This window comes from Oncorhynchus nerka, linkage group LG24, assembly GCF_034236695.1.
Source record: "Oncorhynchus nerka isolate Pitt River linkage group LG24, Oner_Uvic_2.0, whole genome shotgun sequence".
Lineage (NCBI taxonomy): Eukaryota > Metazoa > Chordata > Actinopteri > Salmoniformes > Salmonidae > Oncorhynchus > Oncorhynchus nerka.
The window spans coordinates 4,375,492-4,396,036 of record NC_088419.1 but is presented as its reverse complement, the minus strand read 5'-3'; the positions used below and the strand labels follow the sequence as shown (position 1 = coordinate 4,396,036).

The 20,545-nt window shown below is 50.8% G+C and overlaps 1 protein-coding gene across 2 annotated transcripts in view; it reads right to left on the bottom strand.

The window, feature by feature from the left end:
* Positions 1-6,464: 6,464 nt before the first annotated feature.
* mtmr9 (myotubularin related protein 9) overlaps positions 6,465-20,545 on the bottom strand; it is a 99,190-nt gene continuing 85,109 nt past the window's right edge. For both annotated transcript variants that reach the window (XM_065008558.1, XM_065008559.1), the window contains exon 11: positions 6,465-6,636. In XM_065008558.1, the coding sequence (XP_064864630.1) occupies positions 6,473-6,636 (164 nt within the window). In that variant the 3' untranslated portion in view covers positions 6,465-6,472. The remainder of the gene's footprint in view (positions 6,637-20,545) is intronic.

Below are 20,545 nucleotides of genomic sequence, written 5' to 3'. Positions count from 1 at the left end.
TACCGTAATACCCTGTATATAGTCTCCACATTGACTCTGTACCGTAACACCCTGTATATAGCCTCCACATTGACTCTGTACCGTAATACCCTGTATATAGCCTCCACATTGACTCTGTACCATAATACCCTGTATATAGCCTCCACATTGACTCTGTACCGTAATACCCTGTATATAGCCTCCACATTGACTCTGTACCGTAATACCCTGTATATAGTCTCCACATTGACTCTGTACCGTAATACCCTGTATATAGCCTCCACATTGACTCTGTACCGGTGCCCCCTGTATATAGCCTCCACATTGACTCTGTACCGGTGCCCCCTGTATATAGCCTCCACATTGACTCTGTACCGGTACCCCCTGTATATAGCCTCCACATTGACTCTGTACCGGTACCCCCTGTATATAGCCTCCACATTGACTCTGTACCGTAATACCCTGTATATAGTCTCCACATTGACTCTGTACCGTAATACCCTGTATATAGCCTCCACATTGACTCTGTACCGGTACCCCCTGTATATAGCCTCCTCATTGACTCTGTACCGGTACCCCCTGTATATAGCCTCCACATTGACTCTGTACCGTAATACCCTGTATATAGTCTCCACATTGACTCTGTACCGTAATACCCTGTATATAGCCTCCACATTGACTCTGTACCGGTACCCCCTGTATATAGCCTCCACATTGACTCTGTACCGTAAAACCCTGTATATAGCCTCCACATTGACTCTGTACCATAATACCCTGTATATAGCCTCCACATTGACTCTGTACCGTAATACCCTGTATATAGCCTCCACATTGACTCTGTACCGGTGCCCCCTGTATGTAACCTCCACATTGACTCTGTACCGTAAAACCCTGTATATAGCCTCCACATTGACACTGTACTGGTACCCCCTGTATATAACCTCCACATTGACTCTGTACCGTAAAACTCTGTATATAACCTCCACATTGACTCTGTACCGGTACCCCCTGTATATAGCCTCCACATTGACTCTGTACCGTAACACCCTGTATATAGCCTCCACATTGACTCTGTACCGTAATACCCTGTATATAGCCTCCACATTGACTCTGTACCGTAACACCCTGTATATAGCCTCCACATTGACTCTGTACCGTAATACCCTGTATATAGTCTCCACATTGACTCTGTACCGTAACACCCTGTATATAGCCTCCACATTGACTCTGTACCGTAATACCCTGTATATAGTCTCCACATTGACTCTGTACCGTAACACCCTGTATATAGCCTCCACATTGACTCTGTACCGTAATACCCTGTATATAGCCTCCACATTGACTCTGTACCATAATACCCTGTATATAGCCTCCACATTGACTCTGTACCGTAATACCCTGTATATAGCCTCCACATTGACTCTGTACCGTAATACCCTGTATATAGTCTCCACATTGACTCTGTACCGTAATACCCTGTATATAGCCTCCACATTGACTCTGTACCGGTGCCCCCTGTATATAGCCTCCACATTGACTCTGTACCGGTACCCCCTGTATATAGCCTCCACATTGACTCTGTACCGGTACCCCCTGTATATAGCCTCCACATTGACTCTGTACCGTAATACCCTGTATATAGTCTCCACATTGACTCTGTACCGTAATACCCTGTATATAGCCTCCACATTGACTCTGTACCGGTACCCCCTGTATATAGCCTCCTCATTGACTCTGTACCGGTACCCCCTGTATATAGCCTCCACATTGACTCTGTACCGTAATACCCTGTATATAGTCTCCACATTGACTCTGTACCGTAATACCCTGTATATAGCCTCCACATTGACTCTGTACCGGTACCCCCTGTATATAGCCTCCACATTGACTCTGTACCGTAATACCCTGTATATAGCCTCCACATTGACTCTGTACCGTAATACCCTGTATATAGCCTCCACATTGACTCTGTACCGGTACCCCCTGTATATAGCCTCCACATTGACTCTGTACCGTAATACCCTGTATATAGCCTCCACATTGACTCTGTACCGTAATACCCTGTATATAGCCTCCACATTGACTCTGTACCGTAATACCCTGTATATAGCCTCCACATTGACTCTGTACCGTAATACCCTGTATATAGCCTCCACATTGACTCTGTACCGTAATACCCTGTATATAGCCTCCACATTGACTCTGTACCGGTACCCCCTGTATATAGCCTCCACATTGACTCTGTACCGGTACCCCCTGTATATAGCCTCCACATTGACTCTGTACCGTAATACCCTGTATAAAGCCCCGCTATTGTTATTTACTGCTGCTCTCTAATTATTTGTTATTATTATCTCTTACTTTTTGGGGGGGTATTTTCTTGAAACTGCATTGTTGGTTAAGGACTTGTACGCATTTCACTGTAATGTGTATTCCTGTTGTGACAAATACAATTTGATCCCTGACCTCAACTCCATAAAAACATTAATTGGAACACTGACTGCAGAGCCAGAGCTAATCGCCCAACATCACCAACGCTCGTGGCTGAATGAAAGCAAGCAGTGTTCCAACATCTAGTGGAAAGCCTTCCCAGAAGAGTGGAGGCTGTTATAGCATCAACGGGGGGACCAAACTCCATATTAAAAGCCCATGATTTTAGAACGAGATGTAGGATGAGCAGGTCATGTAGTGTCCAGTACAGCCTGTCCGGTGTGAAGCTGAAACACAACCTGTCTGAAATAAGTCTTGAGACAGGGACAATAAAACATAATTAAAAACATAATAAACAATAAACACATGTCAATGCCTTCAGCACAATCCTCTTTTAATGCCCGAGAAAACATATTTAAATCACTCCATAAAAAAGGTTCATTTCATAAAGACAGAAGAAATCAAAAAATGGGAGACGAGAGAAAAAACTAAAATATTTAACTTAGATTAAACAGAATATCCCCCCCCCCCAGAAGGAATTGCACCGATCAGAGGTGTGAATATCAGAACGTGAGAAGGCTAAAACAGAACAACTTGTGTCAACGATAACAGCAATGTATTAGCATAGCATAGCATAGCATGAGCCTAATTATAACCCACGTGATAACAGCAATGTATTAGCATAGCATAGCATAGCATGAGCCTAATTATAACCCACGTGATAACAGCAATGTATTAGCACAGCATAGCATAGCATGAGCCTAATTATAACCCACGTGATAACAGCAATGTATTAGCACAGCATAGCATAGCATGAGCCTAATTATAACCCACGTGATAACAGCAATGTATTAGCATAGCATAGCATAGCATGAGCCTAATTATAACCCACGTGATAACAGCAATGTATTAGCATAGCATAGCATAGCATAGCATGAGCCTAATTATAACCCACGTGATAACAGCAATGTATTAGCATAGCATAGCATAGCATGAGCCTAATTATAACCCACGTGATAACAGCAATGTATTAGCATAGCATAGCACAGCATGAGCCTAATTATAACCCACGCGATAACAGTGGACACCGATATAAGGCTAATATGTACAGCTCTTTCCTGTCATTCTGAAGCTGTAACTAGTTTGACATCTAAAAGCCATTCATACACGCAAATCATTATGTGGTTTACAAGATAAGTATAGGAATATAAAAACGGGCATCGAACACGAAACCCTTTTTCAGAAACTCTTTCAATATACAGATTCAAATAGTCGTCTCGGTGTCTTAAGTCGCTCAGCTTTTCACCCAAATGACAGTGTAATTTTCAGAGGCCAACTCTTGTAAAGTTGTTGGCTAGCCAATCCTGCAACATGACTTAGCAGAAAGCAGGCAGCCCCCCCCTACAAGTAGACAGTCAGTCGCATGATTAAGACAAGAGTGTTCATAGATTTAAAGACCTCCCGTGTTCTAAATAGTCCACTACTTTGACCTCTACATTAGGCTAGGGGGACTAGGTATCGCCCTTTGACCTCTACAGTAGGCTAGGGGGACTAGGTATCGCCCTTTGACCTCTACAGTAGGCTAGGGGGACTAGGTATCGCCCTTTGACCTCTACAGTAGGCTAGGGGGACTAGGTATCGCCCTTTGACCTCTACAGTAGGCTAGGGGGACTAGGTATCGCCCTTTGGCCACTACATTAGGCTAGGGGGACTAGGTATCGCCCTTTGACCACTACAGTAGGCTAGGGGGACTAGGTATCGCCCTTTGACCTCTACAGTAGGCTAGGGGGACTAGGTATCGCCCTTTGACCACTACATTAGGCTAGGGGGACTAGGTATCGCCCTTTGACCTCTACAGTAGGCTAGGGGGACTAGGTATCGCCCTTTGACCTCTACAGTAGGCTAGGGGGACTAGGTATCGCCCTTTGACCACTACATTAGGCTAGGGGGACTAGGTATCGCCCTTTGACCTCTACAGTAGGCTAGGGGGACTAGGTATCGCCCTTTGACCATTACAGTAGGCTAGGGGGACTAGGTATCGCCCTTTGACCTCTACAGTAGGCTAGGGGGACTAGGTATCGCCCTTTGACCACTACATTAGGCTAGGGGGACTAGGTATCGCCCTTTGACCTCTACAGTAGGCTAGGGGGACTAGGTATCGCCCTTTGACCACTACATTAGGCTAGGGGGACTATGTATCGCCCTTTGACCTCTACATTAGGCTAGGGGGACTAGGTATCGCCCTTTCAGGATGCAGGCGTGGAGAGCGCTTGGAAGGTTGCTATAGGCAACACCGCCACCCCATCGCACCCGATAGAAACACGTACGAGACAGGACAGTCATAAAAAGAGGTTTCCGAACGTTTATGCCGCTTTGCGTCACAAGAAGACGCAAGATGACTTGATCGCTCAACCTCAGCGTCAGTAGCTTTTTTCCGTGCGTCTTCTTCTAACCGAAACAGGAAGAGGAAACCTTTAAAAGCAGCACGACGACTGGCGGAGACTCAATGTGTAGAATCACCAGGAAACAAACAGAAAAATGACGGTCGATGTTCTGGTCTGAGGCGATAAGACGGCCCACCGAGGTTTTGGGGTCAAATTCCGTTCCAATTCTCTGCAACGCATTTTTAACTAGGAACATTTTCTAAATTTGGTTAAGTTTCTGAATGGGAATGGACCCTAACCCTGATGAACACCCTATACTGTTATCTTAAGACATTTTGACCAATGAAGACAGGTTCATCGTAGTGTTAAACATACAACATAATCAACTTTCCATCTACTGCAGTTAGCTAGTATAATGACAATATTACACATGAAATACCTCTCCCAAAAAGCTATTTTAGAGCAGAACAGCAATGGCAGTAGTAACGTCTGCCAAGACAATGGTTAAACTGTAATTTTTTTTTCAATTCATTTCAACGTTTTCAGTTTGGATATATAGGCTTTTATTTAGACAGCGATGATCTTGTTTGTTTTCAACATTTGCTTTTCAATCGTTCTGATTTTTTGGGTCTGTGTGTCCTAAAGTAGTCTGTGTGTATGTGGTTCTGTGTGTTCTATAGTAGCCAGTGTGTGTGTGTGTGTATGTGGGTCTGTGTGTTCTATAGTAGTCAGTGTGTGTGGTTCTGTGTGTTCTATAGTAGTCTGTGTGTATGTGGTTCTGTGTGTTCTAAAGTAGTCAGTGTGTATGTGGTTCTGTGTGTTCTAAAGTAGTCAGTGTGTATGTGGTTCTGTGTGTTCTAAAGTAGCCAGTGTGTATGTGGTTCTGGGCTTTAGTGCTGCTCTAGAGATATCACCTTTCCAGCAGTCACTGACCTAACACCAGCAGATTGGTGTAAAGCAAGGAATCTACCGCATTACTTAAAGACGAGGAAGCATTTTTAAAGTACTCAAAAATCTCTCTACCCAGTCCCTCCGTCCCTGTCCCTGGTTCCTCGTCCCTTTGTCCCTCGTCCCCGTCCTCATCCCAGTTCATACCGGACTCTTCTTCTGGGACCGCATGCGTCAAGCAGTTCAGAGTAGGAGCATCAATAAGGCCTTTTATATAATAATGATGAATAACATTAGATAGAGTAGGAGTGCTGATTTAGGATCAGGTAAATCCTGTCCAAGATGTTTAATACATACAGCCTCAGGTTGCTTGAGTAGTAACCTACAGTGTTGTTACCTCTCCTTTAATCTTCCACCTCTCCCTGCTCCCTTTCCTCCTTCACGTCTCATTCTCCCACTCCTCTTCTCCCCTCCCTCCCTCCCTCGCTCCCTTTCCTCCTTCACGACTCCTCTTCTCCACCACCTCCCTCCCTCTCTCTCTCTCTCCCACTCCTCTTCTCTCTCCCCCTCCCTCCCTCCCTCCCTCCCTCCCTCCCTCCCTCCCTCTCTCTCTCTCCCTCCCCTATCCTCTATGGTGTTTGTAGCAGAGGCTCCTCAGTCTCCAGTTGGGCCAGCTGCCTCCCTCCCTCCCTCCCTTATCCTCTATGGTGTTTGTAGCAGAGGCTCCTCAGTCTCCAGTTGGGCCAGCTCCCTCCCTCCCTCCCTCCCTCCCTCCCTCCCTCCCTCATCCTCTATGGTGTTTGTAGCAGAGGCTCCTCAGTCTCCAGTTGGGCCAGCTGCCTCCTGAGGTTGTTGACTTTATTCTGCAGCTCTTTGTTGTACTGTATGATATGAACCATCTCGTCGTACGCCTCATCCAGACACCTGGAGCTGCGCTTCCAACGCAGGAACACACCTTGGGGGGGGGGGGGGGGGGGAAGAGAGAGGGAGAGAGAAAAAATGAGAGAGAGAGAGAGAGAGAGACATTGATCTGGTACTCCCTGTATATAGCTCCACATTGATCTGGTACTTCCTGTATATAGTTCCACATTGATCTGGTACTTCCTGTATATAGCTCCACATTGATCTGGTACTTCCTGTATATAGCTCCACATTGATCTGGTACTTCCTGTATATAGCTCCACATTGATCTGGTACTTCCTGTATATAGCTCCACATTGATCTGGTACTCCCTGTATATTGATCTGGTACTTCCTGTATATAGCTCCACATTGATCTGGTACTCCCTGTATATAGCTCCACATTGATCTGGTACTTCCTGTATATAGCTCCAGAATGATCTGGTACTTCCTGTATATAGCTTCATATTTTATTCCTTGTGTTACTATAAAAAATATTTAAAAAAACATGTTTTACTCTGCGTCGTTGGGAAAGCATTTCACTGTAAAGTCTGTACAGCGAATGTGACATTTTATTCTCTCTTAACTGTCAGAGTGAAACTATGAACACATCCTTAGTCATGCATAGGAGTCAATGGGAGTGAAAGTGGTGTAAACCGGGAAAAGTTACGATTCAACCTTTAGGGTTAGAGGTCAGGGAACTTAAGTGGCATCTGAGCTGTCTTGTATGAATCTAAAACGGCAATCAGAATAACTAGGGCCTCATGGCCACCAGATGAGTCAAACTCCGGAGGAAGTCATTGATTGAGCAGTCCAGGAACAATACATTGGTGAGGCCACACAAGGCTGCGGTGCGTTCTGGGTAATATTATAAACTTGTGTGTTGCTTTACCGTGCTGTGGTAAAAACAGAAGTTCATAACCAGACTCCAAATAGCTCGCTTTTAGCTTTTAGCTATTTGAAAAAGCGAAGCACTTGGGCGTCAAGTACGGAAAATCCGGGCAAAACAAAAGGCATCTGCTGGACATTGGGCATAAGATTAGCGTCTGCTCGCCCGTCGATGTTCATGTAATGGTAATTAGCACGCAAGCCTCCCGTCCGGCCTTTGACCTTCTGTGGAGGCGTCACTGCTACTCAAGTGACCCTAAAGTCAGTAAGGACGCCCTATAATAAGCAGACAACGCAGGGCACTTTGGAGGGGGCAGAGAGAGTCAGTCCACGTGCCACAGATAGCAAACCATTCCCAGCCAGGGAGAGAATGCCAGGGTGGAATTCAGTGACGTCTGGTAACCCACACGAAGCATTGGAAGACCGTCATGTGATCATGTGAGCCAGTCATGAGTTCGTAAGGCTGTCCAGGAATTGACATTAAAGTCTGAAAGGCACTTGCCTATTAGGCAAGTTAGGTGTATTTTAGGGTTGCCTCCTGGTTCAGTGGTGTTAAAACACCAAGCAGCATACTGCCCCCTCCTGGTTCAGTGGTGTTAAAACACCAAGCAGCATACTGCCCCCTCCTGGTTCAGTGGTGTTAAAACACCAAGCAGCATACTGCCCCCTCCTGGTTCAGTGGTGTTAAAAAGATAACATATGCACTACACATAGACACACACACTACACACAGACACACACGATAACATATGCACACGATAACATATGCACTACACACAGACACACAGGATAACATATGATAACATATGCACTACACACAGACACACACGATAACATATGCACTACACACAGACACACAGGATAACATATGCACTACACACAGACACACAGGATAACATATGCACTACACACAGACACACACGATAACATATGCACTACACACAGACACAATACAGTAGGGGGAATGCTGAGGTAATACAGTAGGTGAAAAGCTGCTCAGCGTGAGGTAATACAGTAGGGGGAGTGCTGCTCAGCATGAGGTAATACAGTAGGTGAAAAGCTGCTCAGCGTGAGGTAATACAGTAGGGGGAGTGCTGCTCAGCATGAGGTAATACAGTAGGGGGAGTGTTGCTCAGCATGAGGTAATACAGTAGGGGGAGTGCTGCTCAGCGTGAGGTAATACAGTAGGGGGAGTGCTGCTCAGCGTGAGGTAATACAGTAGGGTGAGTGCTGCTCAGCGTGAGGTAATACAGTAGGGGGAGTGCTGCTCAGCGTGAGGTAATACAGTAGGGGGAGTGCTGCTCAGCGTGAGGTAATACAGTAGGGGGAGTGCTGCTCAGCGTGAGTTAATACAGTAGGGGAGGTGCAGCGTGAGGTAATACAGTAGAAGTAGTAATACAGGGAGTGCTGCTCAGCGTGAGGTAATACAGTAGGGGAGTGCTGCTCAGCGTGAGGTAATACAGTAGGGGAGTGCTGCTCAGCGTGAGGTAATACAGTAGGGGAGTGCTGCTCAGCGTCAGGTAATACAGTAGGGGTGCTGCTCAGCGTGAGGTAATACAGTAGGGGAGTGCTGCTCAGCATGAGGTAATACAGTAGGGGGAGTGCTGCTCAGCGTGAGGTAATACAGTAGGGGGAGTGCTGAGGTAATACAGTAGGGGGAGTGCTGCTCAGCGTGAGGTAATACAGTAGGGGGAGTGCCGCTCAGCGTGAGGTAATACAGTAGGGAGAGTGCTGCTCAGCGTGAGGTAATACAGTAGGGAGAGTGCTGCTCAGCGTGAGGTAATACAGTAGGGGGAGTGCTGCTCAGCGTGAGGTAATACAGTAGGGAGAGTGCTGCTCAGCGTGAGGTAATACAGTAGGGGGAGGTGCAGCGTGAGGTAATACAGTAGGGGGAGTGCCGCTCAGCGTGAGGTAATACAGTAGGGGGAGTGCCGCTCAGCGTGAGGTAATACAGTAGGGAGAGTGCTGCTCAGCGTGAGGTAATACAGTAGGGAGAGTGCTGCTCAGCGTGAGGTAATACAGTAGGGGGAGTGCTGCTCAGCGTGAGGTAATACAGTAGGGGGAGTGCTGCTCAGCGTGAGGTAATACAGTAGGGGGAGTGCTGCTCAGCGTAAGGTAATACAGTAGGGGGAGTGCTGCTCAGCGTGAGGTAATAGAGTAGGGGAGTGCTGCTCAGCGTGAGGTAATAGAGTAGGGGAGTGCTGCTCAGCGTGAGGTAATACAGTAGGGGAGTACTGCTCAGCGTGAGGTAATACAGTAGGGGAGTGCTGCTCAGCGTGAGGTAATACAGTAGGGGGAGTGCTGCTCAGCGTGAGGTAATACAGTAGGGGAGTGCTGCTCAGCGTGAGGTAATACAGTAGGGGGAGTGCTGCTCAGCGTGAGGTAATACGGTAGGGGAGTGTTACTCAGCGTGAGGTAATGCAGTAGGGGGAGTGCTGAGGTAATACAGTAGGGGGTGTGCTGCTCAGCGTGAGGTAATACAGTAGGGAGAGTGCTGCACAGTGTGAGGTAATACAGAAGGGGGAAGGAGCAGTGTGAGGTAATACAGAAGGGGAGGAGCAGCGTGAGGTAATACAGTAGGGGAGTGCTGCTCAGCGTGAGGTAATACAGTAGGGGAGTGCTGCTCAGCGTGAGGTAATACAGTAGGGGAGTGCTGCTCAGCGTGAGGTAATACAGTAGGGGAGTGCTGCTCAGCGTGAGGTAATACAGTAGGGGAGTGCTGCTCAGCGTGAGGTAATACAGTAGGGGAGTGCTGCTCAGCGTGAGGTAATACAGTAGGGGAGTGCTGCTCAGCGTGAGGTAATACAGTAGGGGAGTGCTGCTCAGCGTGAGGTAATACAGTAGGGGGAGTGCTGAGGTAATACAGTAGAGGGCGTGCTGCTCAGCGTGAGGTAATACAGTAGGGGGAGTGCTGCTCAGCGTGAGGTAATACAGTAGGGGGAGTGCTGCTCAGCGTGAGGTAATACAGTAGGGGGGAGGTGCAGCGTGAGGTAATACAGTAGGGGGAGTGCTGAGGTAATACAGTTGGGGGAGTGCTGCTCAGTGGGAGGTAATACAGTAGGGGGAGTGCTGCTCAGCGTGAGGTAATAGAGTAGGGGGAGTGCTGCTCAGCGTGAGGTAATACAGTAGGGGGAGTGCTGCTCAGCGTGAGGTAATACAGTAGGGGTAGTGCTGCTCAGAGTGAGGTAATACAGTAGGGGGAGTGCTGCTCAGCGTGAGGTAATACAGTAGGGGGAGTGCTGCTCAGCGTGAGGTAAGTGAGGTAATACAGTAGGGGAATGCTGCTCAGCATGAGGTAATACAGTAGGGGGAGTGCTGCTCAGCGTTAGGTAATACAGTAGGGGGAGTGCTGCTCAGCATGAGGTAATACAGTAGGGGGAGTGCTGCTCAGCGTGAGGTAATACAGTAGGGGGAGTGCTGCTCAGCGTGAGGTAATACAGTAGGGGGAGTGCTGCTCAGCGTGAGGTAATACAGTAGGGGGAGTGCTGAGGTAATACAGTAGAGGGTGTGCTGCTCAGCGTGAGGTAATACAGTAGGGGGAGTGCTGCTCAGCGTGAGGTAATACAGTAGGGGAGTGCTGCTCAGCGTGAGGTAATACAGTAGGGGAGGTGCAGCGTGAGGTAATACAGTAGGGGAGTGCTGAGGTAATACAGTTGGGGAGTGCTGCTCAGTGGGAGGTAATACAGTAGGGGGAGTGCTGCTCAGCGTGAGGTAATAGAGTAGGGGAGTGCTGCTCAGCGTGAGGTAATACAGTAGGGGAGTGCTGCTCAGCGTGAGGTAATACAGTAGGGGTAGTGCTGCTCAGAGTGAGGTAATACAGTAGGGGAGTGCTGCTCAGCGTGAGGTAATACAGTAGGGGGAGTGCTGCTCAGCGTGAGGTAAGTGAGGTAATACAGTAGGGAATGCTGCTCAGCGTGAGGTAATACAGTAGGGGAGTGCTGCTCAGCGTGAGGTAATACAGTAGGGGGAGTGCTGCTCAGCGTGAGGTAATACAGTAGGGGAGTGCTGCTCAGCGTGAGGTAATACAGTAGGGGAGTGCTGCTCAGCGTGAGGTAATACAGTAGGGGCGTGCTGCTCAGCGTGAGGTAATACAGTAGGGGAGTGCTGCTCAGCGTGAGGTAATACAGTAGGGGAGTGCTGCTCAGCGTGAGGTAATACAGTAGGGAGTGCTGCTCAGCGTGAGGTAATAGAGTAGGGGGAGTGCTGCTCAGCGTGAGGTAATAGAGTAGGGGAGTGCTACTCAGCGTGAGGTAATACAGTAGGGGAGTGCTGCTCAGCGTGAGGTAATACAGTAGGGGAGTGCTGCTCAGCGTGAGGTAATACAGTAGGGGGAGTGCTGCTCAGCGTGAGGTAATACAGTAGAGGGAGTGTTGCTCAGCGTGAGGTAATACAGTAGGGGGAGTGCTGCTCAGCGTGAGGTAATACAGTAGGGGAGGTGCAGCGTGAGGTAATACAGTAGGGGGAGTGCTGCTCAGCGTGAGGTAATACAGTAGGGGAGGTGCAGCGTGAGGTAATACAGTAGGGGAGTGCTGCTCAGCGTGAGGTAATACAGTAGGGGGAGTGCTGCTCAGCGTGAGGTAATACAGTAGGGGAGTGCTGCTCAGCGTGAGGTAATACAGTAGGGAGGTGCAGCGTGAGGTAATACAGTAGGGGGGAGTGCTGCTCAGCGTGAGGTAATACAGTAGGGGAGTGCTGCTCAGCGTGAGGTAATACAGTAGGGGGAGTGCTGCTCGGCGTGAGGTAATACAGTAGGGGGGAGGTGCAGCGTGAGGTAATACAGTAGAGGGAGTGCTGCTCAGTGTGAGGTAATACAGTAGGGGGCGTGCTGCTCAGCGTGAGGTAATACAGTAGGGGGAGTGCTGCTCAGTGTGAGGTAATACAGTAGGGGGAGTGCTGCTCAGCGTGAGGTAATACAGTAGGGGGAGTGCTGCTCAGCGTGAGGTAATACAGTAGAGGAGTGTTGCTCAGCGTGAGGTAATACAGTAGGGGAGTGCTGCTCAGCGTGAGGTAATACAGTAGGGGGAGGTGCAGCGTGAGGTAATACAGTAGGGGAGTGCTGCTCAGCGTGAGGTAATACAGTAGGGGGAGGTGCAGCGTGAGGTAATACAGTAGGGGAGTGCTGCTCAGCGTGAGGTAATACAGTAGGGGAGTGCTGCTCAGCGTGAGGTAATACAGTAGGGGAGTGCTGCTCAGCGTGAGGTAATACAGTAGGGGAGTGCTGCTCGGCGTGAGGTAATACAGTAGGGGGAGGTGCAGCGTGAGGTAATACAGTAGAGGGAGTGCTGCTCAGTGTGAGGTAATACAGTAGGGGCACAGCTGCTCAGCGTGAGGTAATACAGTAGGGGAGTGCTGCTCAGCGTGAGGTAATACAGTAGGGGAACAGCTACTCAGCGTGAGGTAATACAGTAGGGGAGTGCTGCTCAGTGTCAGGTAATACAGTAGGGGGTGCTGCTCAGCGTGAGGTAATACAGTAGGGGAGTGCTGCTCAGCGTGAGGTAATACAGTAGGGGAGTGCTGCTCAGCGTGAGGTATAACAGTAGGGAGGTGCAGCGTGAGGTAATACAGTAGGGGAGTGCTGCTCAGCGTGAGGTAATACAGTAGGGGGAGTGCTGCTCAGCGTGAGGTAATACAGTAGGGGGAGTGCTGCTCAGCGTGAGGTAATACAGTAGGGGGAGTGCTGCTCAGCGTGAGGTAATACAGTAGGGGGAGTGCTGCTCAGCGTGAGGTAAGTGAGGTAATACAGTAGGGGAATGCTGCTCAGCATGAGGTAATACAGTAGGGGGAGTGCTGCTCAGCGTGAGGTAATACAGTAGGGGATTGCTGCTCAGCGTGAGGTAATACAGTAGGGGAGTGCTGCTCAGCGTGAGGTAATACAGTAGGGGAGTGCTGCTCAGCGTGAGGTAATACAGTAGGGGGAGGTGCAGCGTAAGGTAATACAGTAGGGGAGTGCTGAGGTAATACAGTAGGGGAGTGCTGCTCAGCGTGAGGTAATAGAGTAGGGGAGTGCTGCTCAGCGTGAGGTAATAGAGTAGGGGGAGTGCTGCTCAGCGTGAGGTAATACAGTAGGGGAGTGCTGCTCAGCGTGAGGTAATACAGTAGGGGAGTGCTGCTCAGCGTGAGGTAATACAGTAGGGGCGTGCTGCTCAGCGTGAGGTAATACAGTAGGGGAGTGCTGCTCAATGTGAGGTAATACAGTAGGGGAGTGCTGCTCAGCGTGAGGTAATACAGTAGGGGAGTGCTGCTCAGCGTGAGGTAATAGAGTAGAGGAGTGCTGCTCAGCGTGAGGTAATACAGTAGGGGGAGTGCTGCTCAGCGTGAGGTAATACAGTAGGGGAGGTGCAGCGTGAGGTAATACAGTAGGGGAGTGCTGCTCAGCGTGAGGTAATACAGTAGGGGAGTGCTGCTCAGCGTGAGGTAATACAGTAGGGGAGTGCTGCTCGGCGTGAGTAATACAGTAGGGGAGTGCTGAGGTAATACAGTAGGGGGTGTGCTGCTCAGCGTGAGGTAATACAGTAGGGGAGTGCTGCTCAGCGTGAGGTAATACAGTAGGGGGAGGTGCAGCGTGAGGTAATACAGTAGAGGGAGTGCTGCTCAGTGTGAGGTAATACAGTAGGGGCACAGCTGCTCAGCGTGAGGTAATACAGTAGGGGAGTGCTGCTCAGCGTGAGGTAATACAGTAGGGGAACAGCTACTCAGCGTGAGGTAATACAGTAGGGGAGTGCTGCTCAGTGTCAGGTAATACAGTAGGGGAGTGCTGCTCAGCGTGAGGTAATACAGTAGGGGGAGGTGCAGCGTGAGGTAATACAGTAGGGGAGTGCTGCTCAGCGTGAGGTAATACAGTAGGGGGAGTGCTGCTCAGCGTGAGGTAATACAGTAGGGGAGTGCTGCTCAGCGTGAGGTAATACAGTAGGGGAGTGCTGCTCGGCGTGAGGTAATACAGTAGGGGGAGGTGCAGCGTGAGGTAATACAGTAGAGGGAGTGCTGCTCAGTGTGAGGTAATACAGTAGGGGCACAGCTGCTCAGCGTGAGGTAATACAGTAGGGGAGTGCTGCTCAGTGTGAGGTAATACAGTAGGGGAACAGCTACTCAGCGTGAGGTAATACAGTAGGGGAGTGCTGCTCAGTGTCAGGTAATACAGTAGGGGGTGCTGCTCAGCGTGAGGTAATACAGTAGGGGAGTGCTGCTCAGCGTGAGGTAATACAGTAGGGGAGTGCTGCTCAGCGTGAGGTAATACAGTAGGGGAGGTGCAGCGTGAGGTAATACAGTAGGGAGTGCTGCTCAGCGTGAGGTAATAGAGTAGGGGAGTGCTGCTCAGCGTGAGGTAATAGAGTAGGGGAGTGCTGCTCAGCGTGAGGTAATACAGTAGGGGAGTGCTGATCAGCGTGAGGTAATACAGTAGGGGGAGTGCTGCTCAGCGTGAGGTAATACAGTAGGGGGCGTGCTGCTCAGAGTGAGGTAATACAGTAGGGGAGTGCTGCTCAGCGTGAGGTAATACAGTAGGGGAGTGCTGCTCAGCGTGAGGTAATACAGTAGAGGGAGTGCTGCTCAGCGTGAGGTAATACAGTAGGGGAGTGCTGCTCAGCGTGAGGTAATACAGTAGGGGAGGTGCAGCGTGAGGTAATACAGTAGGGGAGTGCTGCTCAGCGTGAGGTAATACAGTAGGGGAGTGCTGCTCAGCGTGAGGTAATACAGTAGGGGAGTGCTGCTCGGCGTGAGGTAATACAGTAGGGGGAGTGCTGAGGTAATACAGTAGGGGGTGTGCTGCTCAGCGTGAGGTAATAAAGTAGGGGGAGTGCTGCTCAGCGTGAGGTAATACAGTAGGGGGGAGGTGCAGCGTGGGGTAATACAGTAGAGGGAGTGCTGCTCAGTGTGAGGTAATACAGTAGGGGCACAGCTGCTCAGCGTGAGGTAATACAGTAGGGGGAGTGCTGCTCAGCGTGAGGTAATACAGTAGGGAACAGCTACTCAGCGTGAGGTAATACAGTAGGGGAGTGCTGCTCAGTGTCAGGTAATACAGTAGGGGGTGCTGCTCGGCGTGAGGTAATACAGTAGGGGAGTGCTGCTCAGCGTGAGGTAATACAGTAGGGGGAGGTGCAGCGTGAGGTAATACAGTAGGGAGTGCTGCTCAGCGTGAGGTAATACAGTAGGGGGAGTGCTGCTCAGCGTGGGGTAATACAGTAGGGGGAGTGCTGCTCAGCGTGAGGTAATACAGTAGGGGAGTGCTGCTCAGCGTGAGGTAATACAGTAGGGGAGTGCTGCTCAGCGTGAGGTAATACAGTAGGGGAGTGCTGCTCAGCGTGAGGTAATACAGTAGGGGGAGTGCTGCTCAGCGTGAGGTAATACAGTAGGGGAGTGCTGCTCAGCGTGAGGTAATACAGTAGGGGAACAGCTACTCAGCGTGAGGTAATACAGTAGGGGAGTGCTGCTCAGTGTCAGGTAATACAGTAGGGGAGTGCTGCTCAGCGTGAGGTAATACAGTAGGGGAGGTGCAGCGTGAGGTAATACAGTAGGGGGAGTGCTGCTCAGCGTGAGGTAATACAGTAGGGGAGTGCTGCTCAGCGTGAGGTAATACAGTAGGGGAGTGCTGCTCAGCGTGAGGTAATACAGTAGGGGAGTGCTGCTCGGCGTGAGGTAATACAGTAGGGGGAGGTGCAGCGTGAGGTAATACAGTAGAGGAGTGCTGCTCAGTGTGAGGTAATACAGTAGGGGCACAGCTGCTCAGCGTGAGGTAATACAGTAGGGGGAGTGCTGCTCAGCGTGAGGTAATACAGTAGGGGGAGTGCTGCTCAGCGTGAGGTAATACAGTAGGGGAGTGCTGCTCAGCGTGAGGTAATACAGTAGGGGGGAGGTGCAGCGTGAGGTAATACAGTAGGGGGAGTGCTGCTCAGCGTGAGGTAATAGAGTAGGGGGAGTGCTGCTCAGCGTGAGGTAATAGAGTAGGGGGAGTGCTGCTCAGCGTGAGGTAATACAGTAGGGGGAGTGCTGATCAGCGTGAGGTAATACAGTAGGGGGAGTGCTGCTCAGCGTGAGGTAATACAGTAGGGGGCGTGCTGCTCAGAGTGAGGTAATACAGTAGGGGGAGTGCTGCTCAGCGTGAGGTAATACAGTAGGGGGAGTGCTGCTCAGCGTGAGGTAATACAGTAGAGGGAGTGCTGCTCAGCGTGAGGTAATACAGTAGGGGGAGTGCTGCTCAGCGTGAGGTAATACAGTAGGGGGGAGGTGCAGCGTGAGGTAATACAGTAGGGGGAGTGCTGCTCAGCGTGAGGTAATACAGTAGGGGGAGTGCTGCTCAGCGTGAGGTAATACAGTAGGGGGAGTGCTGCTCGGCGTGAGGTAATACAGTAGGGGGAGTGCTGAGGTAATACAGTAGGGGGTGTGCTGCTCAGCGTGAGGTAATAAAGTAGGGGGAGTGCTGCTCAGCGTGAGGTAATACAGTAGGGGGGAGGTGCAGCGTGGGGTAATACAGTAGAGGGAGTGCTGCTCAGTGTGAGGTAATACAGTAGGGGCACAGCTGCTCAGCGTGAGGTAATACAGTAGGGGGAGTGCTGCTCAGCGTGAGGTAATACAGTAGGGGAACAGCTACTCAGCGTGAGGTAATACAGTAGGGGGAGTGCTGCTCAGTGTCAGGTAATACAGTAGGGGGGGTGCTGCTCGGCGTGAGGTAATACAGTAGGGGGAGTGCTGCTCAGCGTGAGGTAATACAGTAGGGGGGAGGTGCAGCGTGAGGTAATACAGTAGGGGGAGTGCTGCTCAGCGTGAGGTAATACAGTAGGGGGAGTGCTGCTCAGCGTGGGGTAATACAGTAGGGGAGTGCTGCTCAGCGTGAGGTAATACAGTAGGGGGGGAGTGCTGCTCAGCGTGAGGTAATACAGTAGGGGGAGTGCTGCTCAGCGTGAGGTAATACAGTAGGGGGAGTGCTGCTCAGCGTGAGGTAATACAGTAGGGGGAGTGCTGCTCAGCGTGAGGTAATACAGTAGGGGGAGTGCTGCTCAGCGTGAGGTAATACAGTAGGGGAACAGCTACTCAGCGTGAGGTAATACAGTAGGGGGAGTGCTGCTCAGTGTCAGGTAATACAGTAGGGGGAGTGCTGCTCAGCGTGAGGTAATACAGTAGGGGGGAGGTGCAGCGTGAGGTAATACAGTAGGGGGAGTGCTGCTCAGCGTGAGGTAATACAGTAGGGGGAGTGCTGCTCAGCGTGAGGTAATACAGTAGGGGGAGTGCTGCTCAGCGTGAGGTAATACAGTAGGGGGAGTGCTGCTCGGCGTGAGGTAATACAGTAGGGGGAGGTGCAGCGTGAGGTAATACAGTAGAGGGAGTGCTGCTCAGTGTGAGGTAATACAGTAGGGGCACAGCTGCTCAGCGTGAGGTAATACAGTAGGGGGAGTGCTGCTCAGCGTGAGGTAATACAGTAGGGGAACAGCTACTCAGCGTGAGGTAATACAGTAGGGGGAGTGCTGCTCAGTGTCAGGTAATACAGTAGGGGGTGCTGCTCAGCGTGAGGTAATACAGTAGGGGAGTGCTGCTCAGCGTGAGGTAATACAGTAGGGGGAGTGCTGCTCAGCGTGAGGGTAATAGAGTAGGGGAGTGCTGCTCAGCGTGAGGTAATAGAGTAGGGGAGTGCTGCTCAGCGTGAGGTAATACAGTAGGGGAGTGCTGATCAGCGTGAGGTAATACAGTAGGGGAGTGCTGCTCAGCGTGAGGTAATACAGTAGGGGCGTGCTGCTCAGAGTGAGGTAATACAGTAGGGGAGTGCTGCTCAGCGTGAGGTAATACAGTAGGGGAGTGCTGCTCAGCGTGAGGTAATACAGTAGAGGGAGTGCTGCTCAGCGTGAGGTAATACAGTAGGGGGAGTGCTGCTCAGCGTGAGGTAATACAGTAGGGGGGAGGTGCAGCGTGAGGTAATACAGTAGGGGAGTGCTGCTCAGCGTGAGGTAATACAGTAGGGGAGTGCTGCTCAGCGTGAGGTAATACAGTAGGGGAGTGCTGCTCGGCGTGAGGTAATACAGTAGGGGAGTGCTGAGGTAATACAGTAGGGGGTGTGCTGCTCAGCGTGAGGTAATAAAGTAGGGGGAGTGCTGCTCAGCGTGAGGTAATACAGTAGGGGAGGTGCAGCGTGGGGTAATACAGTAGAGGAGTGCTGCTCAGTGTGAGGTAATACAGTAGGGGCACAGCTGCTCAGCGTGAGGTAATACAGTAGGGGAGTGCTGCTCAGCGTGAGGTAATACAGTAGGGGAACAGCTACTCAGCGTGAGGTAATACAGTAGGGGAGTGCTGCTCAGTGTCAGGTAATACAGTAGGGGGTGCTGCTCGGCGTGAGGTAATACAGTAGGGGAGTGCTGCTCAGCGTGAGGTAATACAGTAGGGGGAGGTGCAGCGTGAGGTAATACAGTAGGGGGAGTGCTGCTCAGCGTGAGGTAATACAGTAGGGGGAGTGCTGCTCAGCGTGGGAGGTAATACAGTAGGGGAGTGCTGCTCAGCGTGAGGTAATACAGTAGGGGAGTGCTGCTCAGCGTGAGGTAATACAGTAGGGGGAGTGCTGCTCAGCGTGAGGTAATACAGTAGGGGGAGTGCTGCTCAGCGTGAGGTAATACAGTAGGGGAGTGCTGCTCAGCGTGAGAGGTAATACAGTAGGGGAGGTGCAGCGTGAGGTAATACAGTAGGGGAGTGCTGCTCAGCGTGAGGTAATACAGTAGGGGAGTGCTGCTCAGCGTGGGGTAATACAGTAGGGGGAGTGCTGCTCAGCGTGAGGTAATACAGTAGGGGGAGTGCTGCTCAGCGTGAGGTAATACAGTAGGGGGAGTGCTGCTCAGCGTGAGGTAATACAGTAGGGGGAGTGCTGCTCAGCGTGAGGTAATACAGTAGGGGGAGTGCTGCTCAGCGTGAGGTAATACAGTAGGGGGGAGTGCTGCTCAGCGTGAGGTAATACAGTAGGGGGAGTGCTGCTCAGCGTGAGGTAATACAGTAGGGGGAGTGCTGCTCAGCGTGAGGTAAGTGAGGTAATACAGTAGGGGAATGCTGCTCAGCATGAGGTAATACAGTAGGGGGAGTGCTGCTCAGCGTGAGGTAATACAGTAGGGGGAGTGCTGCTCAGCATGAGGTAATACAGTAGGGGTAGTGCTGCTCAGAGTGAGGTAATACAGTAGGGGGAGTGCTGCTCAGCGTGAGGTAATACAGTAGGGGGAGTGCTGCTCAGCGTGAGGTAATACAGTAGGGGGCGTGCTGCTCAGCGTGAGGTAATACAGTAGGGGAGTGCTGCTCAGTGTGAGGTAATACAGTAGGGGAGTGCTGCTCAGCGTGAGGTAATACAGTAGGGGGAGTGCTGCTCAGCGTGAGGTAATACAGTAGAGGAGTGTTGCTCAGCGTGAGGTAATACAGTAGGGGAGTGCTGCTCAGCGTGAGGTAATACAGTAGGGGGAGGTGCAGCGTGAGGTAATACAGTAGGGGAGTGCTGCTCAGCGTGAGGTAATACAGTAGGGGAGGTGCAGCGTGAGGTAATACAGTAGGGGAGTGCTGCTCAGCGTGAGGTAATACAGTAGGGGGAGTGCTGCTCAGCGTGAGGTAATACAGTAGGGGAGTGCTGCTCAGCGTGAGGTAATACAGTAGGGGAGTGCTGCTCGGCGTGAGGTAATACAGTAGGGGAGGTGCAGCGTGAGGTAATACAGTAGAGGGAGTGCTGCTCAGTGTGAGGTAATACAGTAGGGGCGTGCTGCTCAGCGTGAGGTAATACAGTAGGGGAGTGCTGCTCAGTGTGAGGTAATACAGTAGGGGGAGTGCTGCTCAGCGTGAGGTAATACAGTAGGGGGAGTGCTGCTCAGCGTGAGGTAATACAGTAGAGGGAGTGTTGCTCAGCGTGAGGTAATACAGTAGGGGGAGTGCTGCTCAGCGTGAGGTAATACAGTAGGGGGGAGGTGCAGCGTGAGGTAATACAGTAGGGGGAGTGCTGCTCAGCGTGAGGTAATACAGTAGGGGGGAGGTGCAGCGTGAGGTAATACAGTAGAGGGAGTGTTGCTCAGTGTGAGGTAATACAGTAGGGGCACAGCTGCTCAGCGTGAGGTAATACAGTAGGGGGAGTGCTGC